At 37.1% G+C, this 22,255-nt stretch overlaps 1 protein-coding gene across 1 annotated transcript in view; it reads right to left on the minus strand.

The window, feature by feature from the left end:
- Window positions 1–22,255, minus strand: part of LOC131684601 (neuropeptides capa receptor-like) — a 329,157-nt gene that overhangs the window by 48,711 nt on the left and 258,191 nt on the right. Inside the window, exon 9 of the mRNA XM_058967615.1 lies at window positions 3,301–3,469. Within this exon, the coding sequence (XP_058823598.1) occupies window positions 3,301–3,469 (169 nt within the window). The remainder of the gene's footprint in view (window positions 1–3,300; window positions 3,470–22,255) is intronic.

A 22,255-nucleotide genomic window follows, 5' to 3' on the forward strand; every position in this document is an offset into this window, starting at 1 on the left:
TCCGGAGCTGCACCCGGTGGAGCAGTACTGAGCAATGATGAAGCGGGAACTTCGGAAGAGCAAGAAGACAGTCAAAGACGAGAAGGACATGTTAAGGAAATGGAAAAAAACTGAGAAACTGGTACCGGATGACACTATAAAGGCTTTGATGGAGGGCATCAAGCGAAAATGCGTTCAATTTTATACTCAAGGCTCCATCGATTCACTTTTCTTTTGATTTTTGAAGTAAATATATGTATAAAACTACCCTAAAATTTTGGTTTGATTTTAAACATTATAAGAAAATTGGCATGACATTTTCGGTGTCGCAATAATTTTGTGTTCGCCCTTTATGCTATGTTATGTTCTTTTGTTAAAAGTACTGTACGGTTTGGGACAGCAATATGAATGGTACCATTAGGTTGCTAATTTTATCTTCCGTTATTTTATCCAATTTCATGTTCAAAGTGCACAAACCTACCTTTGAATGTATACGTAATCGAGCACAAAAAAACTTATTTTTTAAAAGTTCACGCGAACAAGTTTCTAATTTGGAAAAAAAATAAAAACTCTGCCATTTTCCAACCGATTTTGATTATAAATAGGTCGTTGGATATGGTGTTAAATGCTCTCCTTAAATTTTTATTAAAACAGAGACCTTGCCTAATCAAAATGCTGCGAAATTTTTACATATATAATGAAAAAATAGCAAAATAATGGCAACTCATATTTTTGCCACAACGTGTTCTAATAAAAATGTTGGGTAATTTTTAATGAAAAAATAGCAAAATAGTGGCATATCGTTGTAAAGGTTATTTCTTCTTCTTTCCAAAACACTCAAAAAAATTTAAATTGCTTGAAAATTGACAGAGTAAAAAAAATTTTGGTACCGAAAGTTCCGAAAAATCGTTTTTTCCCTATAAATCAAGATTTTGATAGTATATTAAATTGATCAAACGTGGTTTTGTGTTGTATTTGACCAGAGCTACCACCTTTACTTTATCACTTTAAACGTACATTCAATTATTTTTATTTTGTAGCACCGTGTAATCAGCAGAGCAATTATTAAAAAGAAATTGCGGTGAAATTGCTTTGAATATCATTCCAGAATTGGCGTTTAGCGTTAAAATCCCCCGATCATAGTGAAATTTGACCGATTTTTGCATGTCTCCTCTCAAGGAATTAGTTTGTTCGCTAGTGCTCTGAAAAGGTAAATACGCTGCAGCAATTTCGACTTCGATTACCATACACTCGATCACCTTGGTGTCAAAAGAGAGCAAAATTCAATGTTTGATTCTGCGGTTAATCGCTTTTGCCATTTCTGCACCCAATCCAACGATTCGATCAAATCGATGAATAACAACATTAGGGTTGCTTTTCAATTTAATATTTGATTTAAAAAAAGTTTCGGTCACAAACGGAAATATGCACATTCTGTATCCACAACAAGCTGAAAAATTTGTCACACAAGCATTCAAAATTAATAAATTTAGAGGATTATTTACAATCATTATTGAACTTTTAAATCCTTATATCTTTTTTAGCAAATTCCCAACCAGTTTGAAATGCTTCGCACATGGAGGTAGAATTCAGCATCGCAGCCATCAATTGAAACAGTGATCGTTGCAAAAATTTCAACTTCTCTTCTGTAAGCCTATCTAAATCGACAGAAGCAAAGGAAGCGTTGTGTGGTGATAAAATTGGAGGGGTTCTAGTCGCCAGTTTTTCTGCCGCGTTACCTGCCTTTAAGCATAAGATGATGCGCTACTGTAGGATGTTGTGACTGAGATATTAGACCCTTGTTTAGGTAAGGAAATTGTATTTCCATTTTGAATAAGTTGAACACACTTAAGCATGTTTTGTTGAAAGCCACCTGAAGAAGTAGACAATTGTTTACTTTACTAATTTTGCTGCGAAGAACGAGAATTTATATTTATTTCCTCGAAAAGCCCAGAAATTTGATTCATGGTTTCCGTGACCAAAGTCGCATTTGAAACTTTCTGTGGTTTCTTTCACCAAGAAAATGTCATTTGTGTGCGAATTATCACCCCAAATCTGGGCCCCTTTTAGAATCTAAATGACAATTTTTAGCTCCCCGTCCAAAGACTTAACATTTATGTCACTGGGTTAGATTTTGAATACTTCCCCCATGTCGTCTAGAACATTCACACTCTACCCGCACGTACAACATAAAACGTATCTTATTCAAATTATAGTTATAATTATTAACTGCATTACGGTTAAAATGAATTAGGTACAGCTCCTGGGTAATTCTAGATCGTGGTGGCGTGTTAGCACCGTTAGCCTTTCTCTTCATAATAATAACTTATGAAGGAGTAAAGCTAATCTTTAAATTCGTTAGCTTTTATATTGTTGATAAATTTCTTAATTCATACCTTTTTGTCATTCTCCACATTTTGTTGTCAACCAGGAGATAAAGCTATTTGCAGGTAATAATCAAAATAAAATCTCAGCTACCATCTTCTATTTATCATACGATCGATACTAGCAATAATATCGTAGCTATTCCTCTCTTCTTCCCTGGTATTCTTCACAAACAATTTCTGCTAACAACATTGATGCTACCGAAATACCGGCTAAGCATACGGGCGTAACAACTTTTCCGATGACGACACCGATGGAGTAAGTATCAAAATTGCAAACATCGTATTTTCACAACAACAGTCTCCCTCCAGCCCGGAAGCAGCAACCCATTACCTGGCGAGAATCGAGTGTCTGCAGGCTCTGCCGAGAACACTTTCTATCGAATATAACGGGATGATGGTTTAACCTGTACCTACATTCACTTTAGTGCTGACGTTTTCACGTCGCTTCGCGGTATTGCAGTATTAGATTTCGGTGGTTAAAATGAAATCTTGCTGGAGGATGTTTTGTACGATGGTACCGTCATCAGATATGATAACAACTTCTAAATTGCTTTTCGTCTATTGAGTTTCGGAGAAACATCAAAGCTTCCCAAGTTTTGAACATACATCGTGACTAAAGCATTACACATATTAGAAGTATTTGAGATTTTTTTTCTAGAAAAGAGTTGATTTTTGCTGGCGTTCTATTATATAATATTTTGATTCACTGTAACAATAGCCATAGCTTGTATACTCAATTGGAGTTCTAGCCTGTCTTCAAATGAAGTATCAATTGGCGGAATCCGCCCCTACGTAACTGGTACTCGTTGTTACATGTGACAAATCCTCTAAATTACCGTTTAAAGTTCGCCCCCATAGCGGTAGTCGGTAGTCGTAATAGCCAGGGATGAAAATCAACAAAACAAAAACTGCATATATAGCAGACTAAACTTACCAGTTTCGAGTTTTCGCAGCCCACTCCGGCATCCAACGTTGTTTCGCGGAAACTGGACTGATCTCTGGTGAAGCTGGGTCCGAAGCCTCGACGACGGCCGCATAGTGTTTCTCGGAATGCTACCCGGTAGCGGTGGGACATTACGTTGTACAGGATGGGATTGATGGTGCTGTGTAAAGGGAATAAACAAAAAACAGATAAATCGGTTGAGAATGGGTACGAAACTGCAAATGGGACGGAAGAGGACACATAGTCAACATTTATTTTGCTGCTCTCATGGGCTACATACCAAGCGGGTATTAGACGTTTCTCAGCGTAAAGTATGTCCCAGAAAATTGGAAATATTTGAACAGCTTATTTTCGGTTGAATTGTATCATTATTTCTACTATTTTAATATATCATAAGTAACAATTGAAGTTTCAGTACATAATGATGAAGGATGTTTGTTGCCGGAAATGAAGATGAACGGATGAATCTCCGCGTTTTCAATTTAATTTTTTTTTTTGGTATGGGGGCAGGTTAATATCGACCCAGCCCAAGGTTTTTCATTCTTTTTATGAGACATACTGTATATTGCATGCGACAAGTACGAGCAGTCTATAGCAGTTTCATATACAGTTTTATTCAACCACCAAATCCGTTGGTAATTGATTTCTTCGATGCCACTCGTCTTGTGCGAGAATTTTTTATCGCGGATTCATGGATCCACGAATAATATTAAGTTTATATACTGTTGACATGACATTGCAGTTTTATTTATCCCGAATAACAACACGACATCGAGAAGGCAATGGAATTCATCGCCATCATGAACACTCTAAAAATTAATTTAATCAATATTATGTTGAAGTTTCTTATGTATTTGGCTTAGGGTATGTTATTTTAGTTGTAAGATCTGCTCTATTCATAATACCACAGACAACGTACATTGCAGTAGAGTGAAAGAGCGATATAAACGACAGTCTGATAAGTAGGGTGATGAGCCTATTTTCACCATATTAAGCAAGGTGCCTCACTAATTCGATAATTTCTTGCCTTACAATCAATAGAATGCGTAAACATTGACATCAACCGCTTTGCTTCGTTGTTAGGAACCAATATAATAACACAAATGCGTTGAAAACAGTAAAATTCTCGTGTTTGAGCACAATGAAAACTCGAATCGAGTGCCCCTATTGTTGCGCTACCATTTGACTCAATGCGTTGAACAAAGATGGCAGACACTGCTCTAACCAAAGGCTTCAAATGGATAGGGTGACAATAGAAACATGGCGCAAATAGGCTCATCACCCTATGTCATTGTGCTATATTGCTCCTTAGTGAAGAACAATTAGTAAAAACTATTTTTTCTCCATTAAGGAGAAAATTGAACTATTTTTGCGCGTGAAGAGTACAAAATCTATAACTAAATTAGTTATGGAATTTGCGTTTCGACTTCGTCTCTTTAGAATCCGATACTAACTTAGTGACAGGACTAAACTAGCACCGGATTGACGCTAGCTTAGTCCAGTCACTAAGTTAATGTTGGATTCTGATGAGACGAAATCGAAACGCAAATTCCATAACTAATTAAGTATATCATCATTATCACCAGTGGCAGATCCGGACCACCCCCTCCCCCCCGAAATTTTTTAAGTTTTTGAGATATTTTAAATTAGTTTCAATTTTTAAATTAGTTTAAAACTCAAAATCATTGCAAAACTAATTTTCCCTGATTTTCATTTAATGAGCTCATGACGTTTTTGGTATTACACATCCAAAATCGAAATTGTAGACCCCGAAAACACTTCTGGATCCAATCTTTAGTATCACAAGTATCTCTTTACAAACTTAGCTGCACATTGGCATCTTTATGCACTAGACGAATCACAGAGTAGTAAATAAAATTAAAACTTGATCAAAAACAAATAAGCTTACTGTGTGCTGTTTTATTTTAGAGTGTGATACTTAGTGGTACGAATTTTCATTTTCAAATGCCAACTTTCAGTTCAATCTAGCGCAACCAAGCTTCAAATTCAAAGCCTTCCTCAACCATTCACCTTCAAGTTGGCGGGGTTTTCGTGACTAAATCGAGAGCCTTCATTTTACATTGATGCTTTTTAAACTTAGATTATTTCTAATGTTTCAATACTGGGGTCCCTTATCAAAAATTCCTGCTGAGAACTTATCTCAGTTTTAAAATGCGAATAACTTTTGTTCTACTGAATGAAATCGCAATATATTTGCACTATCTCATAGGAGATATGTGCACGTGTTTTGTATTAAATTTCACAAAATGTACTCCTACTATAAATGAAGCAAAACCAATTTTTAAGAAAATCTTTCGAAAACGACGGGGATATGAGAAATTTGTAAGCCTATTTCAGGCAGAGCCGCCAAAAAGGGCCATCTAAGCGCTTCATCATATACGGCAAAGTTATTTATATGGGCCACGCGTGCTCGTTTTGTATCGGTCGATACTCACTTGCCAAACGAGCAACAAGTTGACTGTATTGTCCAGACGGTACAATAAGCAGTATACGCTATGGATTTTTGGCAACGTTGGAATATACATACACTCGCACCTTGGTGACTCAATCACAACTGCAAATATACCTCTGTCAAAAAAATGCGGGCGAACATGTTCAGGCGATTTAATAAGTTTGACGTTTGACTCAACTCGCTTGTGAAAATCCCTAGGAACAAACGCAATTTGGGAATGTGATTTAAAGGAAATTTCAATACTTAGACAAATTTTCTGGTGGCTGAAATGGACTTCGTTGTTTTTCGCGCTTTTCAAACATGGCGGTTCATGTTTGGCTTAAGTTTAAAATTGTTTTTTGAACAATTGGTGTGTTCTCATTTGTATTTTGTTTGTCTAGCGCACTTCATTTAGCAAACGAATGTGGGAAATTGTGGAATCGTGTGTAAGTATAGTAGAACAAGATCTCTGACCTAAAGACTTAATGAACGTCAGATTGTGATAAGTTTTGGTGTGCAATACCAATTTCACCATTGATTGTTCCTATAAATTGGTGGTGATTACCTAGTATACTGGTAAGTATATGTGAGTAGATAATGAATCCGAAAATAAGTATTATTTATTAGGCAATTAAGGGCGATTAAATGGCGCGTTCCGTGGGCGATTTGGGGGCGATATAAGGGCGGGTTGGGCGGCAAAAAAATGACGGCGTCGAATCGCCCAAATGTTGCATTTGAAATAGCCCCCTAATTGCCAGCAATTTACTGGCAAATTGAAGGGCAATTAGCGCATCCGAGTTGGCAAACAGCCCCCCGTTATCCAGTAACTTGCCCTTTTTGACTGGGTAGGTGCAGCGCAGTGTCGGCCCTATCTGCTCCGGAATGTCCATTCCGGGGTCAAATTATCAAATGGTTTCAAAACCACAAAATACAGCCTGCTGATGCAATTTTGATACCCATATTGCCAGTATTCCGTGGAAATTCACAAATAGTATCCCAGCACTGGAACATGCTTCCGGAAATCCGGATTCCCGGGAATCGAATGAATTAATCAGGCCTATATTATCCAATTCTAAAAGTGGATGAGTTCCTGAACCCAAAACACCCAAAAAACGTCGAAATTGGTTGTAAATTGCCTTAGTAATTAGCATTTCAGTTTTGTGGGTACCCGAGTACGCTCGTCGGCCTGTTACCTAGAAAATAAATTAAGGAGCCCCTCCTTACTCTCCTGCTTATTATATCAACAATATATGTATTATAAACCCAAAAGCTTGACTTAGTGACGTTCAAGATGTCACAAAGTTTCAATTTCGAGCTATGGGTAAAACATTGGAATTTAATTTTCAAACCTAAAAAGGTACCCGGGTACTCCGCCGGACACATAACGGTTAAATCTAATAACCCTTGGACGAGACCAATAAGATTACCTTAAGAGCGTAATAAGTTCGTATCGATTTGTCACACTCTTGATAAAGTGTAGATGGGCTAGAATAAAACTTGTTAGAATCTTTCAAGATAGACAATTTATTTGTAAGATCAAATTCAGTTTGATGCTCGACGTACAAATCAAATGTGCCTATGCATAATTGTTGTTGCTAATCACAACTAGAGTTTGAAAATATGAGAGACCAACCATAAATGACGTAGCATTATATGGGGGAGGGGGGAGTTTTGTATTTTGTGATGATGTGTGACGACAGGGGGTCATGTCATGCTACATAGCTTTTTTAAAGGGGAATAGGGGTTGACCTGTTGTCACGACAACCTTACCCGTTTCATCTAACTACGATGGGGGGAGGGGAGTGTTAAAAATCACTCAAAAAATGCTACGGCATTTATGGATGATCCCTGATTTAATTGTGAGGTTCGGTTTTGGACTGACTGCTCTTTATCAAGCATCATGTACAGTCGTAATTTGTTGGTTAATCTACCCACCCCTGCGAAAATAATAAATTCGATTCGTCAATTGAATCGAACCGGTAGAAGTGTAGAATGCTCAGAGCAATAATTATTTTTTGTGTAGTTTTCAAAGTCAATTTGATATGAGTTAATAAATATCTAAAGGCAGCGGTTCACCTTGGAAATTTTATCATGGATTTTGGTACGAATTTTTGTGTCGGATTTTGATCATGGAAGATTTTCAGCCTCTCTAAAACAATCCGGCTGCTTTTAAAAAAGGTAATTGTTCCGAATCGCGGCTTTTTCAAAAAGAGGGTTAATTTCTATTGGAAATGGTTCCAAATGGCCTATATTATAACAAGCAATTAAAAAAATTCGGGGGGGAAGCTTTAAAGTAGTTTAAACTGGAAAAATAGGTTGTTCCCACTTACTTTACTAACAATGGCATTGTTCATGAGAAAATGACGTTAAGGGTGAAGGTAGTGTGATTCGGCTTTGCCGCATAGTTGAGTTCAAGGATTCGAAGCGGCGCAAAGCCGCTGAGAAACCGACGGACGAGGTGGTTTTGATCTTGCTATCGAAGGGTGCAATCAAACCTGTAATCCACTCGTTTGCCCGGTATACTCAAACATAGGGGCTATCCCTAGTTTAAGTCCGACTGAGCGGCAGCGAAGTCGGACAGCATGGCAAAAAGCGATGTGGCGTAGCCACATTAGGCATTAACAATGTTTTATTTAGTAACAATAGGATAGTATTTATTTACAAAAATAAAATGTCAGTGCCGAATGTAGCCACATCGCTTCATTCAAGTGCTGTCCGACTTCGCTGCCGCTCAGTCGGACTTAAACTAGGGATAGCCCCTATGTTTGAGTATACCGGGCAAACGAGTGGATTACAGGTTTGATTGCACCCTTCGATAGCAAGATCAAAACCACCTCGTCCGTCGGTTTCTCAGCGGCTTTGCGCCGCTTCGAATCCTTGAACTCAACTATGCGGCAAAGCCGAATCACACTACCTTCACCCTTAACGTCATTTTCTCATGAACAATGCCATTGTTAGTAAAGTAAGTGGGAACAACCTATTTTTCCAGTTTAAACTACTTTAAAGCTTCCCCCCCGAATTTTTTTCATTGCTTGTTATAAAATAGACCATTTAGAACCATTTCCAAAAGAAATTAACCCTCTTTTCGAAAAAGCCGCGATTCGGAATAATTACCTTAAAAAATACCAGTAGTTTCAAAATAAGTCAGATTTTTAAACACAATAAAACATCAATTTTCCCCACAGAAAAACTTCATACCGAATTGTTTCCTATCGAATCTTGCGTGCAGATTTGCAAAAATCCGTTTCCGCGATTAAGTTATACCTCGAGAAACTTGATTTGTAGTGTAGCCTTATTTACGTCACGAAAAATTAAAGTACATCTCCCCATGAAATGCACGCGGCACAAGCTCTCGCGATCCGGAGTGCAGGTGCCTCAATCAGCGAATCACGACTTGGTAGCCCACGGATAGCTTTGACTTGGGACGGGACATGTGAATACGAAAAACCTAACGTCAAATGGAGCCAGTCTATTTACAATATGTGAGGCAGAAGGAAAATAAACAGAACAGCAAAAACAGGTCTCGTCCGGAGTTTTGGTGCCAAATTATTTCGCGAGGAAAACAAACAAAATGCACTACAAAAACCGGTTGAGGTTAGGTATTGTTTATCGCGAGATAATCTACTCGAATGCGATGGAAACAAAAACCCGTCAAAATGTTTTCTCACTCGTACTGATGCAAATTAAGTTTTTTTGGCGCATAATTCAACGCACGGCTCGGTGGCGCACAGCTGAAAAGTCGCAATGTGGATTTAAGAAAAGATTCGCAATATTTCGTGAACAAAAAACAAACTTCTTTGGTTTGACTTTGACTTTGCATCTGTGGTTATAAATGAGCTATCAGAATATATCGAATTGATCAGATTATATTGAATAGAAACTTTTGATAAATGAGTCTAGGTAAATAAAATAGCTGATCAGTTCTTTTCCAAGGGTATGTTCTCTTTGTTAAAACTGTATGTTTTTAAGAACGTTTTATAGCAGCTTTCTCCAGGTGCATTGAACTTAATGAAAAATTTCATAAACCTTCTTTAAAACTAGTCTTTAGGTTTATGAAGGTTAAAAATCTAGGTTTTAAGGAAGAGTTCAAGAGCAATTACACATATCGAAGGAGGAGTTTTATGAGGGTTACCTCAGGTGTTCTTAAAGCACTCTTAAGAACTATCAATCCTGGAAGACAACATTTGCTTGGTAAAAGCTATGATAAAACCAAATGGACTCTATCATGCTTTGATGAAACTACCACAAAGCATGAATAAAATCAACTTGAATTAAGAGTGTTACTTGGGATGTATACAACCCTTTATTTTTTTACTAATTGCCAGTCCAACATTTCTATGATTTCACAACGAGATTACGAATCGACAATCTTTATCATCGCAGAAATTCAAAGGATTCGAGAAAGTGTGCATAAACCTTACAGAGATAATTGTCTTTTATTTGAAATAAATAAATTTTATCATAAAAAACACAAACAACCTACACCTTTCACCACCAAACTTCTGATATTTGCGAAAAAAAAGAATTAAGATGAACTTCACAGTTTTAAAGTGCATGAATATTCCAGCATAAATATTACTCGAATTTAAAAAAATTATCCAAAACAATTTACACTTGCACACAGAAAAAAACTATTGGTAAAAATAAAAGCTTTTCACTCTTAGCAAAAAACAACCAACGCATACTCTTAGTTTGACAATAAAATTATTATTGGGATTACTATTCTTCATTAAATTAAAAGGAAAACTTTTATTTTGATTATTATTCTTCATTAATTTAAAAGTTTTACTTTCAACCCAATAGTAGGCGTTGGTTGTTTTTTGCTAAGAGCGGAACACTTTTACTTTTACCAATATTTTTTTTCTGTGTGGAGATTCCGATGACAATTTACGGCACAAGTTAGAAGGGAAAGACTTAAGTGTGTTCTACTTCATTGCGGTTTTGTCTCTGTCATTACCAACCCATGGGCTTTTTCGTTCACCAACCAAAGCCGTCATCTGCTCTGTAGTGGCCAGTTTAGATTAAATGTTGGCATGTTTAGTATTTTCAAGCATGCATGAACACTGTGAAGTATATTCTGGATAGTTTTGTAGTCAGAACTTCAGTTGAAAGATTTTCACTGGGTCAATGAAATTGAAAATGAATGGAAAATGATTGAGTCGCTGGGCTGTTTGAATGATGCAACGAACAACAGCCATTTGAACATTGTATGATTTGAGATTTGTTCCTCTTTCAAGTTCAAACAAATCTGTTTTAAATTAGCAGCTCTGCTCTGGTGCTACTTACTGTACTGCCACTATGCGCATAATTGTCCCATATGGGATTAACCATAAATATGGGGCAATTATGCATAGAACGGCAGTGCATTCTTTGACAGATTATTGCCATTCAAAAAAAAAATTCTCTCATTGTAAGAGACTAGCTAATACCCGCAGCGCGTTGCTGCGACTTTCAACGAAATAGGAGGAAAACACAATTTGTTTCGTAGCGCCATCTGGCGGGCAGATAATCCCCAAACAATAGCACACAAACACGCTCCATAAAAATGCCTACTACGTATAATTTTTTGCGGCAATCAGTTAAGCCGTTTGGGAGTTCATAAATCACATAAATACAAACATTGATTTTTATGTATATAAATAAATAAATAAATAAATAGATAAACAGATAGATAGATAGGTTAGAATAGAACTGCATGAAACCGTTTATCTTTAGTTTTCTGGTAGTTCAGAGAGTTTGTTTACGTGGACTTAAATTCTAACATTTGCAGAACTGCGTCATCTTGCAATGTCCCATTGAAAAATTCAACATAAACTTTTAAAAAGGGGCTATTAGAAATTCTAAACAAACTTTTGTTCAACTGATTCCTTTTTTAAATTTGTAATTCGAAGGTAACTACACCGTTTAATGTGTATTTTTCTTAATGTAATGTAGTTAGATGACGCAAGGGTAAGAGAAATGGAGGAGGGAGGGGTTATACACATAAACAGAAGTGGAGTTTCGCATGAAATATTGTAGAGTTAGTATGTTCAGGTGATCTATTCAAAAACGTTTGATATTATGTTTTGAAAGGATAATGTTTGCGATGCTGTTCGATCGACAAAAACAAATATTGCTGTTAAATTGGATTTCTTGTGGATTTCTCGTTGAACTTGGAAATTAGCTTCTCGCTTTGTTCAGTCACATCAAGGTGATAAACTGCATTGAAAAGAGCATCCTATATATCGACATCATTACCGACTTTACTACCATTGCACAGTAGTCCAGAATGCAATTTTAGCAGGAATGTTGAAATTTAACTAAAACTAAACAACTTAGCCTCATTAAGTCTTTGGAGAAGTTTTCGTAGTTTGTGAGCCCCTTCTTTTTGTTAAAACAATCAGGGTGGTCCTAATTTTACCAAGATCAAAAAATTAACTTTTTGTTCATTCCAGCTAGAGCCAAACGACCCTTAGCGAAGTTGTAGAACGATAAATTTTGGAAAAGTTTACTGAAGACATGTAAGCTCTAGCTGTCATACTTTTCATTTTACAACAAATTTAAAATCGAAGTTTTGGGTGTTTCTTAGAAAAACTGTTCTTATTCAAATAATTTTTGCGGTATTGATTTAAAACAGAAGTGGTCTTCAGACTTTGTGATTAATTAAAGACGAATAATTTGTTTCATAGCACCACATATCTAACTATTTTCGTTGAAAAGTTATGAGCACTTTATCGCCAATTTTTTTTTTGGAATAACAATATAACTCATTGGGACAAACATAAGATAATTCTTTTTCAGCTATAAATAAGGCCATGATTAGAGTTAAATTTGAGTATAAAATGTAGACTACGATTTTTTTTTATATTTCATAAAATTGAGTTAAAATAATTTATTTTGATATATTAAGTGCTTATATCTTTTGAACGATTGAAGCTAGATTTTTGATGAGTTAGAAGAAAAGGTTCGTCTTCAAAAGCTTCGAAAAACTTCAGAAGGATAGGTTGGAAAAAAAATAAAAACTGAAAATTTTTTGTTTAAAATTGGTTTTCCATGAAACGACCATGGTGATAAGTTTATGTTTATGATTCTAAATTTATTAAAATCAGGAAATTACCTTTTTAATGGTTCGAGATAGAGTTTCGTTGTCTTCCAGAAAATTAAAGAACATAAAATTTTAAAAAACTTTGTCGAGGACTCTGAAACTCTATGTCGCGTACTTTTCATATATTCTTTTTACTAGAAATAAACTATTTTTTGTGTAAATATTACAAGATATAAAAAATATCGTGTTTGCCATTTTTGGCGATGCTCTTCTATTTCATATGTCAGCAACGGTATTTAATGTTAAGTGTCCTAATCGAAGATAATGTTATTTGAAAAAGTTATATTCTTTATATAAAAGTTCTCATTACTTTGAAACGAAAAGGGTTCAGTAGTTGGTATTTTAAAGCAACTAATGCGCCCTAAAATAATGTTCAAGTTGTCCAAAGGGTACTTTAGTGTAAAATAAAAACTACAAAAGTTATAGAAATAAAACCGTTTTTTAAAAGAAACACCCTAAAAGCTTACATTTGGATTTCTCGTGCAATGGAAAATATAAATGTAAATATAAATACATGTCTTCAGCAAATTTGTCTAAAATGTGTTGCTCTACAACTTCATCGAAAACAGTAAAGCTCTTTCTCGAACCGTTAAAAAGTTCAATTTTTCCATGCACGGCACGTATGACACGTCATACAATTTTTGTCATCAATACACACTCATAACACGTGTGGGTGCGACTTTTGTTTACCTTTATAGTAAAAACTCGCAACGTTATCCACCGATTTTCGTAATATTTGAGAGATTAATACAGAATAGATAGAAGCATCAATTGTCTTCTTTGAATTGTTTGTACCATTTATAAATTTCAAGATATTCAATCTTAAACTTTGGCCCTACAACGGTTTCGTAACTTTTTCTATACGTAAACGGTTTTGTGGGGTACATTCGTACCCCAGAACTAAACCGCTCTAATATTCCTAGTATTTATTGAATTTATAATTAAATTGGATAGTTTTATTCAAAATAAGCCACGCAAAGCAGCCTTTTCAAAAATATTCGTGTGTAAATTTTTTATGCAATATTTCATTTTTTATAGAACAAGTCCTTAAAATACGTCAAAATCACCCTTTTCCTTAATATTGCTATAACTTCGGAAGCTTTTAACCGATTTTAACCATCTATACGGCGTTGTAAATATTATTAAATTGTCTTTTGAATAAATAGTAAATAATTCAAAAACCGACCAAAAAGTGCATTTATTCCGATGCTTGTTTGAACACCAAACGCCAATACAAATAATAAACATACAGCAATATGCAGTAACGAAGCTAACACAGGAAGGCCAGTGCACTGTACGTTCCAGAACCTGGGCTACAGAAGATGAGGAATTGAGTGGTGCGTAGTACATATTATATACAAATCGTATTTACAAATGTGTTTTGCCTCTTTTGACATCAAAACCAAAAAATACGATAACGATCCAAGCGCCTTTTCTAGTTTCTTTGCTATAGCAGCTTTATTAATTTAAATAACAGATTCTATTATTCAGCAATGTTGAAGCCTATACAATTTCACGCAAGTTTCTCGCTTACTATCTATCGATATTTTGCTTATAAAAAAGATATAATAAATTTTCCGAATTATATACACAGGACAAAACACTAACGTAAACGGTTTTGTGGGGTATATTTGTACCCCAGACAAACTTTAAGCAGGCACTGTTAGGTTGGTCAAGCGAAACAAATAGGTTGCACCCGCTTTAATGGAAGTTTAATAATCAACTTGATTTATGATAAAGTTTGCTTGCAGTTAAAATAAACCGTACCGGAATACCAGGGATTGCAAATAGCTCTGGGGTTGAAGTGTACCCCACAAAACCGTTCTAGGGCTAAAAATCGTTTTTCTTGAAATGTGCTAAACGGCGCTTGTCATAAGATAGCACAACAGTTTGAAAAATTCACCTGAACAAACCAACTCGGTAATATTGCAATTATTTCAGTTCGTATCTGTTTACGTGTATAATACACCCCCAACCCCTCCTCCTCCTAAAAACACACACACGCACACAACCGTCATCTAGCTACGCCTATGAAATTAAGTTAAAGCTTTTGAATAATTTATCCGAACATACTAATTTAGTAAAACAAAAAACAAAAAACTACGAAGTTATTTCAATTTTAAGTATGATTACCACTGGTATGATTTAACTGGCAGTGTTGTTAAAATAAATGATTTTGCCATTTAATTCGAACCATCCAATTTTTAACAGCTATAATTTTGTTCAGAGACATTCTAGCACCATACTCCTTTCGATAAAATTCTTGGGCAAATCCTGAACTATACTTCCGTTTTATTAGTTGCGTACTGCAGTAATCACTGTGGTATCTAGAATTGAAAATACTAGCCGGTTTTCTCATGCAAACTCTTACGCAAATTTCAAAATATCCTCAATCTTTTAAAAAATTATGTAGTGCACACACAGTCGTTTTAATTTATCGTTGTTTATAATATGTTATTGATTTATCCTAGATTTACCATTCAGATAAACCTGCTGGAACAAAATAGTCCCTCGACATATGGAACAAGATACGACGATAACGACTTAACTTCCTTCCCCGGAAGCAACAGTCATTAATCCGTTTGAGAACATCAGCATCAATTTGCCATTAGAGTATTAACGCGCTTCTTCTCGTTTGTTTCACCATGGCTAGTTCATTACAATCCATGAATATATTTATCTCATATTTCAGAAGCACCCTGCAGGACACGTTTGCTGATGATACGCTCCTGCACTGTTGTATTCTAGTCCGGACCGGAACCGAGCTTCAGCTGTAAGAGATTGCCAGAAAAAAACGCTATTTGTCCAATTTACATATAACAATATTTTCCTTCACCAAAAGCCCTCATACAATTCTTTTCAACTGATGGAGCAACCCTCCGGCGAAGCGGAACGGAATTCCGTACCCACCTACACACTAACTAGCTTTTTATACGTCTTATAAACTCGCGGAAACCGTTTCGCTTCGCCGCGGGAAAGGTGTGAGCTATTCAGCTGAAATTGGCATAAACTGATTAAATCGGATCGTTTTACTTTCGTACCGCACATAAACACTCGCTCATAGATAATACGCTACCGGATATTGTTCGAACGGATGGGATTCACGTCGACCGCAGGCAGACAGTTACTGCTACAGGAGGGGTACCATGCGCTTCTGGTCGGCTCGAAACTCGATGCTTTATGGCGAATGGTCTGTGGGTTTGGTATAACATCATTAAACATAATTGTCGCAGGTGGAAGCATAATTGCGAATCAAATTCACCCTAAATTTGGTTTAGGAACATTTCTGTTGGTAATTTTAAATTTAACCACATCAGATGTAGCGCCACCGCACAATTCTGCATTCCGCCACATTTTCGACAATAAGCATCCATCGCATTGCATAGGAATGGAGGATTTTATAACCAAATGCTAAAAAATTAAGATCATGAATGTCACGGGTTTGTTACTTAGAATTGTTCCAGTAATGTGTTTCTTTCTGTGAAAGTAAACTAATAAAATGAAAATTACCAATTTTCAAATAAAGATCTTTATGTGATATAAACATGCCTGGTGTAGCTGACGTACGTATGGTATACAATGTAGGGGAATTGTGGGAAAAACCGACACTGTGAGTAAAACCGACACCCCACAACATTTCCTAGAAATCAAATTTTTATTCATTTCATAATGATACATTATTATTAGTACGTTTATTTAGAGCATTTGAAGAAAAATTGGATTTACGTTAGTACGCCGAATGTCATAAAAATAAACAAAACATACGACAGCAGCGTTCATACTCGTCTGGATGTTGGTAGATTTTAAGGTTTTAACCGAACAAAAGCTTTTCAAATCACCACATTTTTCAGCACCTATTATTATCGGCCTGTCCTTTGATCAACTAGGTGTTTTGAAGACGAGTTTGAGAAATTCAATATTTTTAATTGCTTTTATAAAAAAATGTGCGCTGTTGGGGTAAAACCGACACTCTGTGGTTAGGATAAAACCGACACGCTATTAAGATGATTGTGTATTCTTGCGATTCATTTCAAAATACTGGGGATCTTTGTGACACTTCAATTAGCCTATTAGAACACTATAGTATTAGCAGAAATACACAGAAATACTTTTATTGTGTTTATTTCTTGTAAGTCTCTTTAAAAAACAAAAATTGGAATTTTTGCTTACCTGATTCAATCGAAGCTTTTGCTATATCTGCAAAAAGCTCATCAAATCGAATTTCTAGTGTTCTCTTGGTTTGTCATAGACGCACTTTATCACAATGAGACAATGATCTTATGTATACCCCAATAGATCGTTGATGATCAGTGTCCGAAAAATCAAATCTGAAAAAGATAGTTTTACTAAGAAGTGTGTGTGTCACTTATAAATGAATGAATCCAATTAGCAGAACGTAGAACGCTTGCAAAACTTCTCTTACGAAATAAAATGACACTGAAGGTTGCAATGATGTGCACAAGGATTATTTGGAAATACTCATATCAATAAATAATCCTATAGCATAAAATATTCTTATTTCTAGTACTACGCTTTCGAACTTTCTTCCCCTCACTACATGATGAAGCAATAAAAAGCACATATTTGCATCATACATACTCACACTTTATTAATCACGCATATATCTCATTTTTAATAAAGTTAAAGATTTTAATAAGGTGGAGAGAAAATAAATTAAACGGGGTGTCGATCTTACCCCTATGGGGTGTCCGTTTTACCCGCAGTGCCTACAAAAAGTCACTTTGTTTTCCAAGTTTTACAACCAATAATTTTTAACGAAATTAATTTTTTGAAGCACTGAAAAAATTAAGTCTTGTTAAGAATTTTCTGAAGAAGAATTCTGCATAAAAACTATAATTTGATTGGTTTTGTGGAAACTTAGAAAAATTGTTAAGCTTAAGGTGTCGGTTTTAACCATAATTCCCCTACGTAGAGAATGCTTCATCTGGCATTCGTCGTACTGTCGACAAAGTTTTGCGACCGTGCATAATTTGTGCGAAAGGTAAAGCTAAAACTTTGCCGGTTAATTTACATCTCATTTTCCACAAGGAAACGTATGTGTTTGTGTGTATTTAGATCTTCTCGTGATGACGCGTTGTCGTGTGATGTCGTAAAAGTGAAAAAAGAAAAAAAGGCGGAAGCATCATTTCCCTGAAGATGCTTGGATACCCCCAACGCAATGGAAGTATATTGATTATTCCGTGGAGTGCACATTTGATTAAACTTGTTGCCTTGCTTACATCTGTCAGTCAAGCACTCTTCAACATCGATGGGATGAGATTACATTAAAGTGTTAGCATGGCATAGCTTTTGAATGGCTCTTTGAATCTTTTCTTCTGTGCGCACTACGTACAAATTATGTGCTTAACAGTAAATTTTAGTTAATTTAACTAATTGAATAACACTGGCGGTAAGTCGACAAACAGATGGTTTCAAGATGGAAAAGCAAATAAAAACAATCAACTGTGATCTCCTAGACACCAGCTGCGAATATTGCATGGGCATAAACGATAATCGCGGAAACCGGCTAGACAGGTCCGTGGTTTTGATTTAATTAGTTTTGATGACTCGAGATGAACGACTAAGGACTGCTCATTTTATAAAGTGGACACGTGTTTGTTGTTGTTTCTACAACTTAATGAAACATGATAAATTTCTACTCATCGTGTAAATATTAATGCGAATTTCGGTATCACGTTTGAAAGCTGTCAAAAATTCTGTCATTTTGCAAGTATTCATTCGGTTCGTGTATTAATTGTGCAAAAGTGGGTCACGGAGAACTTATCGATGCGTGAGTGGCCCAAAATCAGAAGGTGTTCGTCCGCAGTGCAGAAACTACGAAAAATGGAGAAGCCAACAGTCTTGAGGATTTGCTGAAATCTCGATGAAGAGGCGGTTCAGTAGACAATGAAAAGGAGAACGCAGCTTTACACCTCCCAACAGCAAACAAGGCGCTGTCTGTTCGCGAGATTGCTACAAATTTGCTCTTTAACGCATAGAGGCAGTGCAAAATATTAAAAAGAGGAACAACACCAAGACCTATAGGAAACAAAGAGCATCGATAAACAGAAGATATCCTCAAAAAACCTGTTTTAATCCACCTAGCGGTGCAATTGTGCCTTTCTCATTTCTCTAAACTATGGCACGGAGGCTTTTTATGTTCAACATAATTGTGGAAATGTCCATTACATTCTTAGTACATTTTGCACTTATACACAATGGCATGCCAGCCACGAACTTGATGAACTACGTGTCGACGGTGAAACACTTGAAACAAAAAAATATCATACTCCATTAGCCTAATCAGCATTAGAACAATGTTATCTGCTTGCTAACTCATTTTGTCATGCGGGGGTGGGAATGTGAGGAGGGCGAAAGTCCCATGAACGAACGACTCCCCAGCTTAAATTGGTATGCTTTGTGATATAGTGGTGGTTTAAAGATGATGGGGTTGAAAGGGAGGGGTTGAAAGGGAGGGGTATGAGGGCTGGGTGGGGTGGTGGTCTGAGAGGTGATTTAAGGAGATTTTTAAAGGAGGGGAGTGAACAGTAGAGGGGGGGGGGTGTAACCACTTCTCCGTAAACCATCAACTACGCCCCTGTTAAAATCCAGAAACCTTATGCGAGTCGAAAAAAAATTAGGCCGGGATTAGGTTGACGTTTTTCAGAGTGATTGCATAACCTTTCTATATGAGAAAGGCAAAAATGTGCCAAAATCCAAAAAAGTGAATCGTCGTCAAATTTTTTATCAAGTTTGCATCAAATCTCGACGTTTCATGCACCTTGAACACATTTAGTATCAAAAATAAAAATTCTATTTATAATTTTTCCTATATTTTATATGAGAAATTTCTGTGTGGCCGCACTCTAAAACCCGTAATTCCGGAACCAGTATTTCGATTGATCCAAAATTCAATAGCAGCCGATGGGAAGGTTGCACCTTTCATTTGAGTTTCGGCAAATCGGTGCAGCCATCTCTGAGAAAAATGAGTGACATTATTTGACACATACGCACATACATACACACACATACACACACATACACACACATACACACACATACAGACTTTTTACGATCTCGACGAACTGAGTCAAATGGGATATGACACTCGGCCCTCCGGGCCGGGATTAAGTTCACATTTTTCAGAGTGATTGCATAACCTTTCTATATGAAAAAGGCAAAAAGTAAGAGAGCCGGAACGATGTAATTTAATACACGATGAGACCTATGTAATATAGAATCCTCAGCAAATTCTCATGAGCTCAACCACCACACAGCCCCTTAAAAACATAAATTCAAACTTCCCAACCATCAAAACATATTAAAATAGTCTTAATGAACATTTTTCACGGACAATAGTGTGGGTGTTGGTTTAATCCCAACACTCATGTCAAAAATCATGAGCATAGAGATATTATGGACTTTTGGCTTGCTCGGGATACCAGTTAACTACCAGGACCACACTTTCATAATACTGTACTCGTGAAGGAAGTTCCAAATGACTTTACGTTTAACAGGACGGAAAAGATTAATGAAAAGGTCTCGCTATGGCAAGCGATCTGTTCATGTGACAGCTCATCGTTTTTCACAATGGGCATAATTAATGGTGAGCATTACAGGGAACGAATGCATCCAAAAATGGCTTTTAACTGTCTGTTTAACTGGCTCGGTCCAAAGTGTAAATTTTGTCAAAACATGGTATAATTCACCAAGCTCTCCTGCGTTCCAATCCAATTCCAGCGATTGAGAAAGGATGGGAGAGATGTCTGTTCCTTCGAAGACTTCAAGGAAATGTTGTTTGAAGCTTCTCGAAATGTGACCACTAATATTGTATTGAATCTCATGATTACCACCATAAGAGAAGTTCACGGGATTTACAGGAAGAAAAAATAAATGACTTAAAATGAATAATATAATTTATGATTATTAAACATAAACTACAGATATTTTCCAAGAATTTTATTTTTATATTCTTTAAAAAACAAATGCATAGAATTCGCTCAAACCTTCAAGGTTTTCACCGAGGCCAGGAGGGCCGAATCTTAAATACCAATCGACTTAGCTCGACGATTTGGGACAATGTCTGCTTTTTAGAGAAAGAATGTTCAAAAACACCCTAAGTAGGAAGAAAATGTACAAGATTCAACAACTCAGGGAACGGGCTTAGGCAGCGCACCGACCCGCAAAAACAACTAATCTTGCACGAAACCTGATTTCCCTGCGATACTACCTTGCGGCTTTATTTCGGGGAGAGGTTGTTTTATGTGCATAGCATAAACCCTATTCCAACTACTTTGTAGTTAGTTCCTTCAGTAGGACCACGGACCCCTCCTCGACACATAACCAGTTTTCGACAATCTACACAACGTGGTATTTCAGTATGGCAGTAGGAAAGCAGCTGTGGCTCGAGAATTAGGTTCCTACCCCTACGAGGATAATCTAGGCGACTAGCCCCGCAACTTCTTGAGCTCTTTGGCTCTCAATCCGGTTCCATTTAGCATCGAATTACCTTAGGCTTTTTGGCTTCCACCTTGTGCCGTTTAGAACCATTTCCTCGTTGAGTTCAAGACTTGCTCGCAAACTACACGCTCTATTCTCCGACGCTGGATTTGGCCTAATCCGGCGGGGAATGCCCCGGGGATAGAAATTCTCCCGAAATCGAACTAACCAGCCAGAGCCGAGGTCAGATCAGCGATTTCGGGGGAGCTGGGCTTCCAGTTAGCTGGTGCCCCGACGACCAGCGACTTATGGTGCTTCATCGTAGTCAGTCTATTCCCTGGCGGAAAATCTAATTTATACCGACGGGGTGCGTGGTGTCCGGTTCGTTGGCGCCTCGATGACCCATATCCAGTGCTCCGTCGCAGTCTACTCGACTGGTCCCCGGTGGACAGTTTTCCAGCGTTGATTGCTCTCTCGAAATCGCTGTTCATGATGCCATTTCAGCTGTATAGCGGTCATGATCTGCGTCACCACTCTGTTGACCGCGCTCCACGTGTTTAAGTCGTTTGTCGTTCTGTGGACGACATGATCCGAGTTGATATCCGGGTTGATATCCGGTCCCTTTTCTAGCATTTTCATGCGTGTGGCTTTGAATCTCGGGCATTCGAAGAACACATGTTTCGGTATATCCTGGACTTTCTCAAACTCCGGGCATACTGGTGACGTTGCATGCCCGAACCGATGAAGATACTGAGCAGCCGTGGTCCAACAGGTGCTGTGGAAGTTAACCTCTCCGTGTTTTCTATTGACCCACCACGTCGACAGGTGCGGAAGGAGCCGGTAGGTTCACCTTTCTTTCTCCGTATTATATCATTCCTGCTGCTACGTCGCTATCAAGCTGAGTCTCACCATCACCATTCAATCGTAGCACTCGATTTTTCTCCGCCAGGGTGATGCATACGGGGATCATT

Source organism: Topomyia yanbarensis, chromosome 2 (genome assembly GCF_030247195.1).
Source record: "Topomyia yanbarensis strain Yona2022 chromosome 2, ASM3024719v1, whole genome shotgun sequence".
Classification (NCBI taxonomy): Eukaryota; Metazoa; Arthropoda; class Insecta; order Diptera; family Culicidae; genus Topomyia; species Topomyia yanbarensis.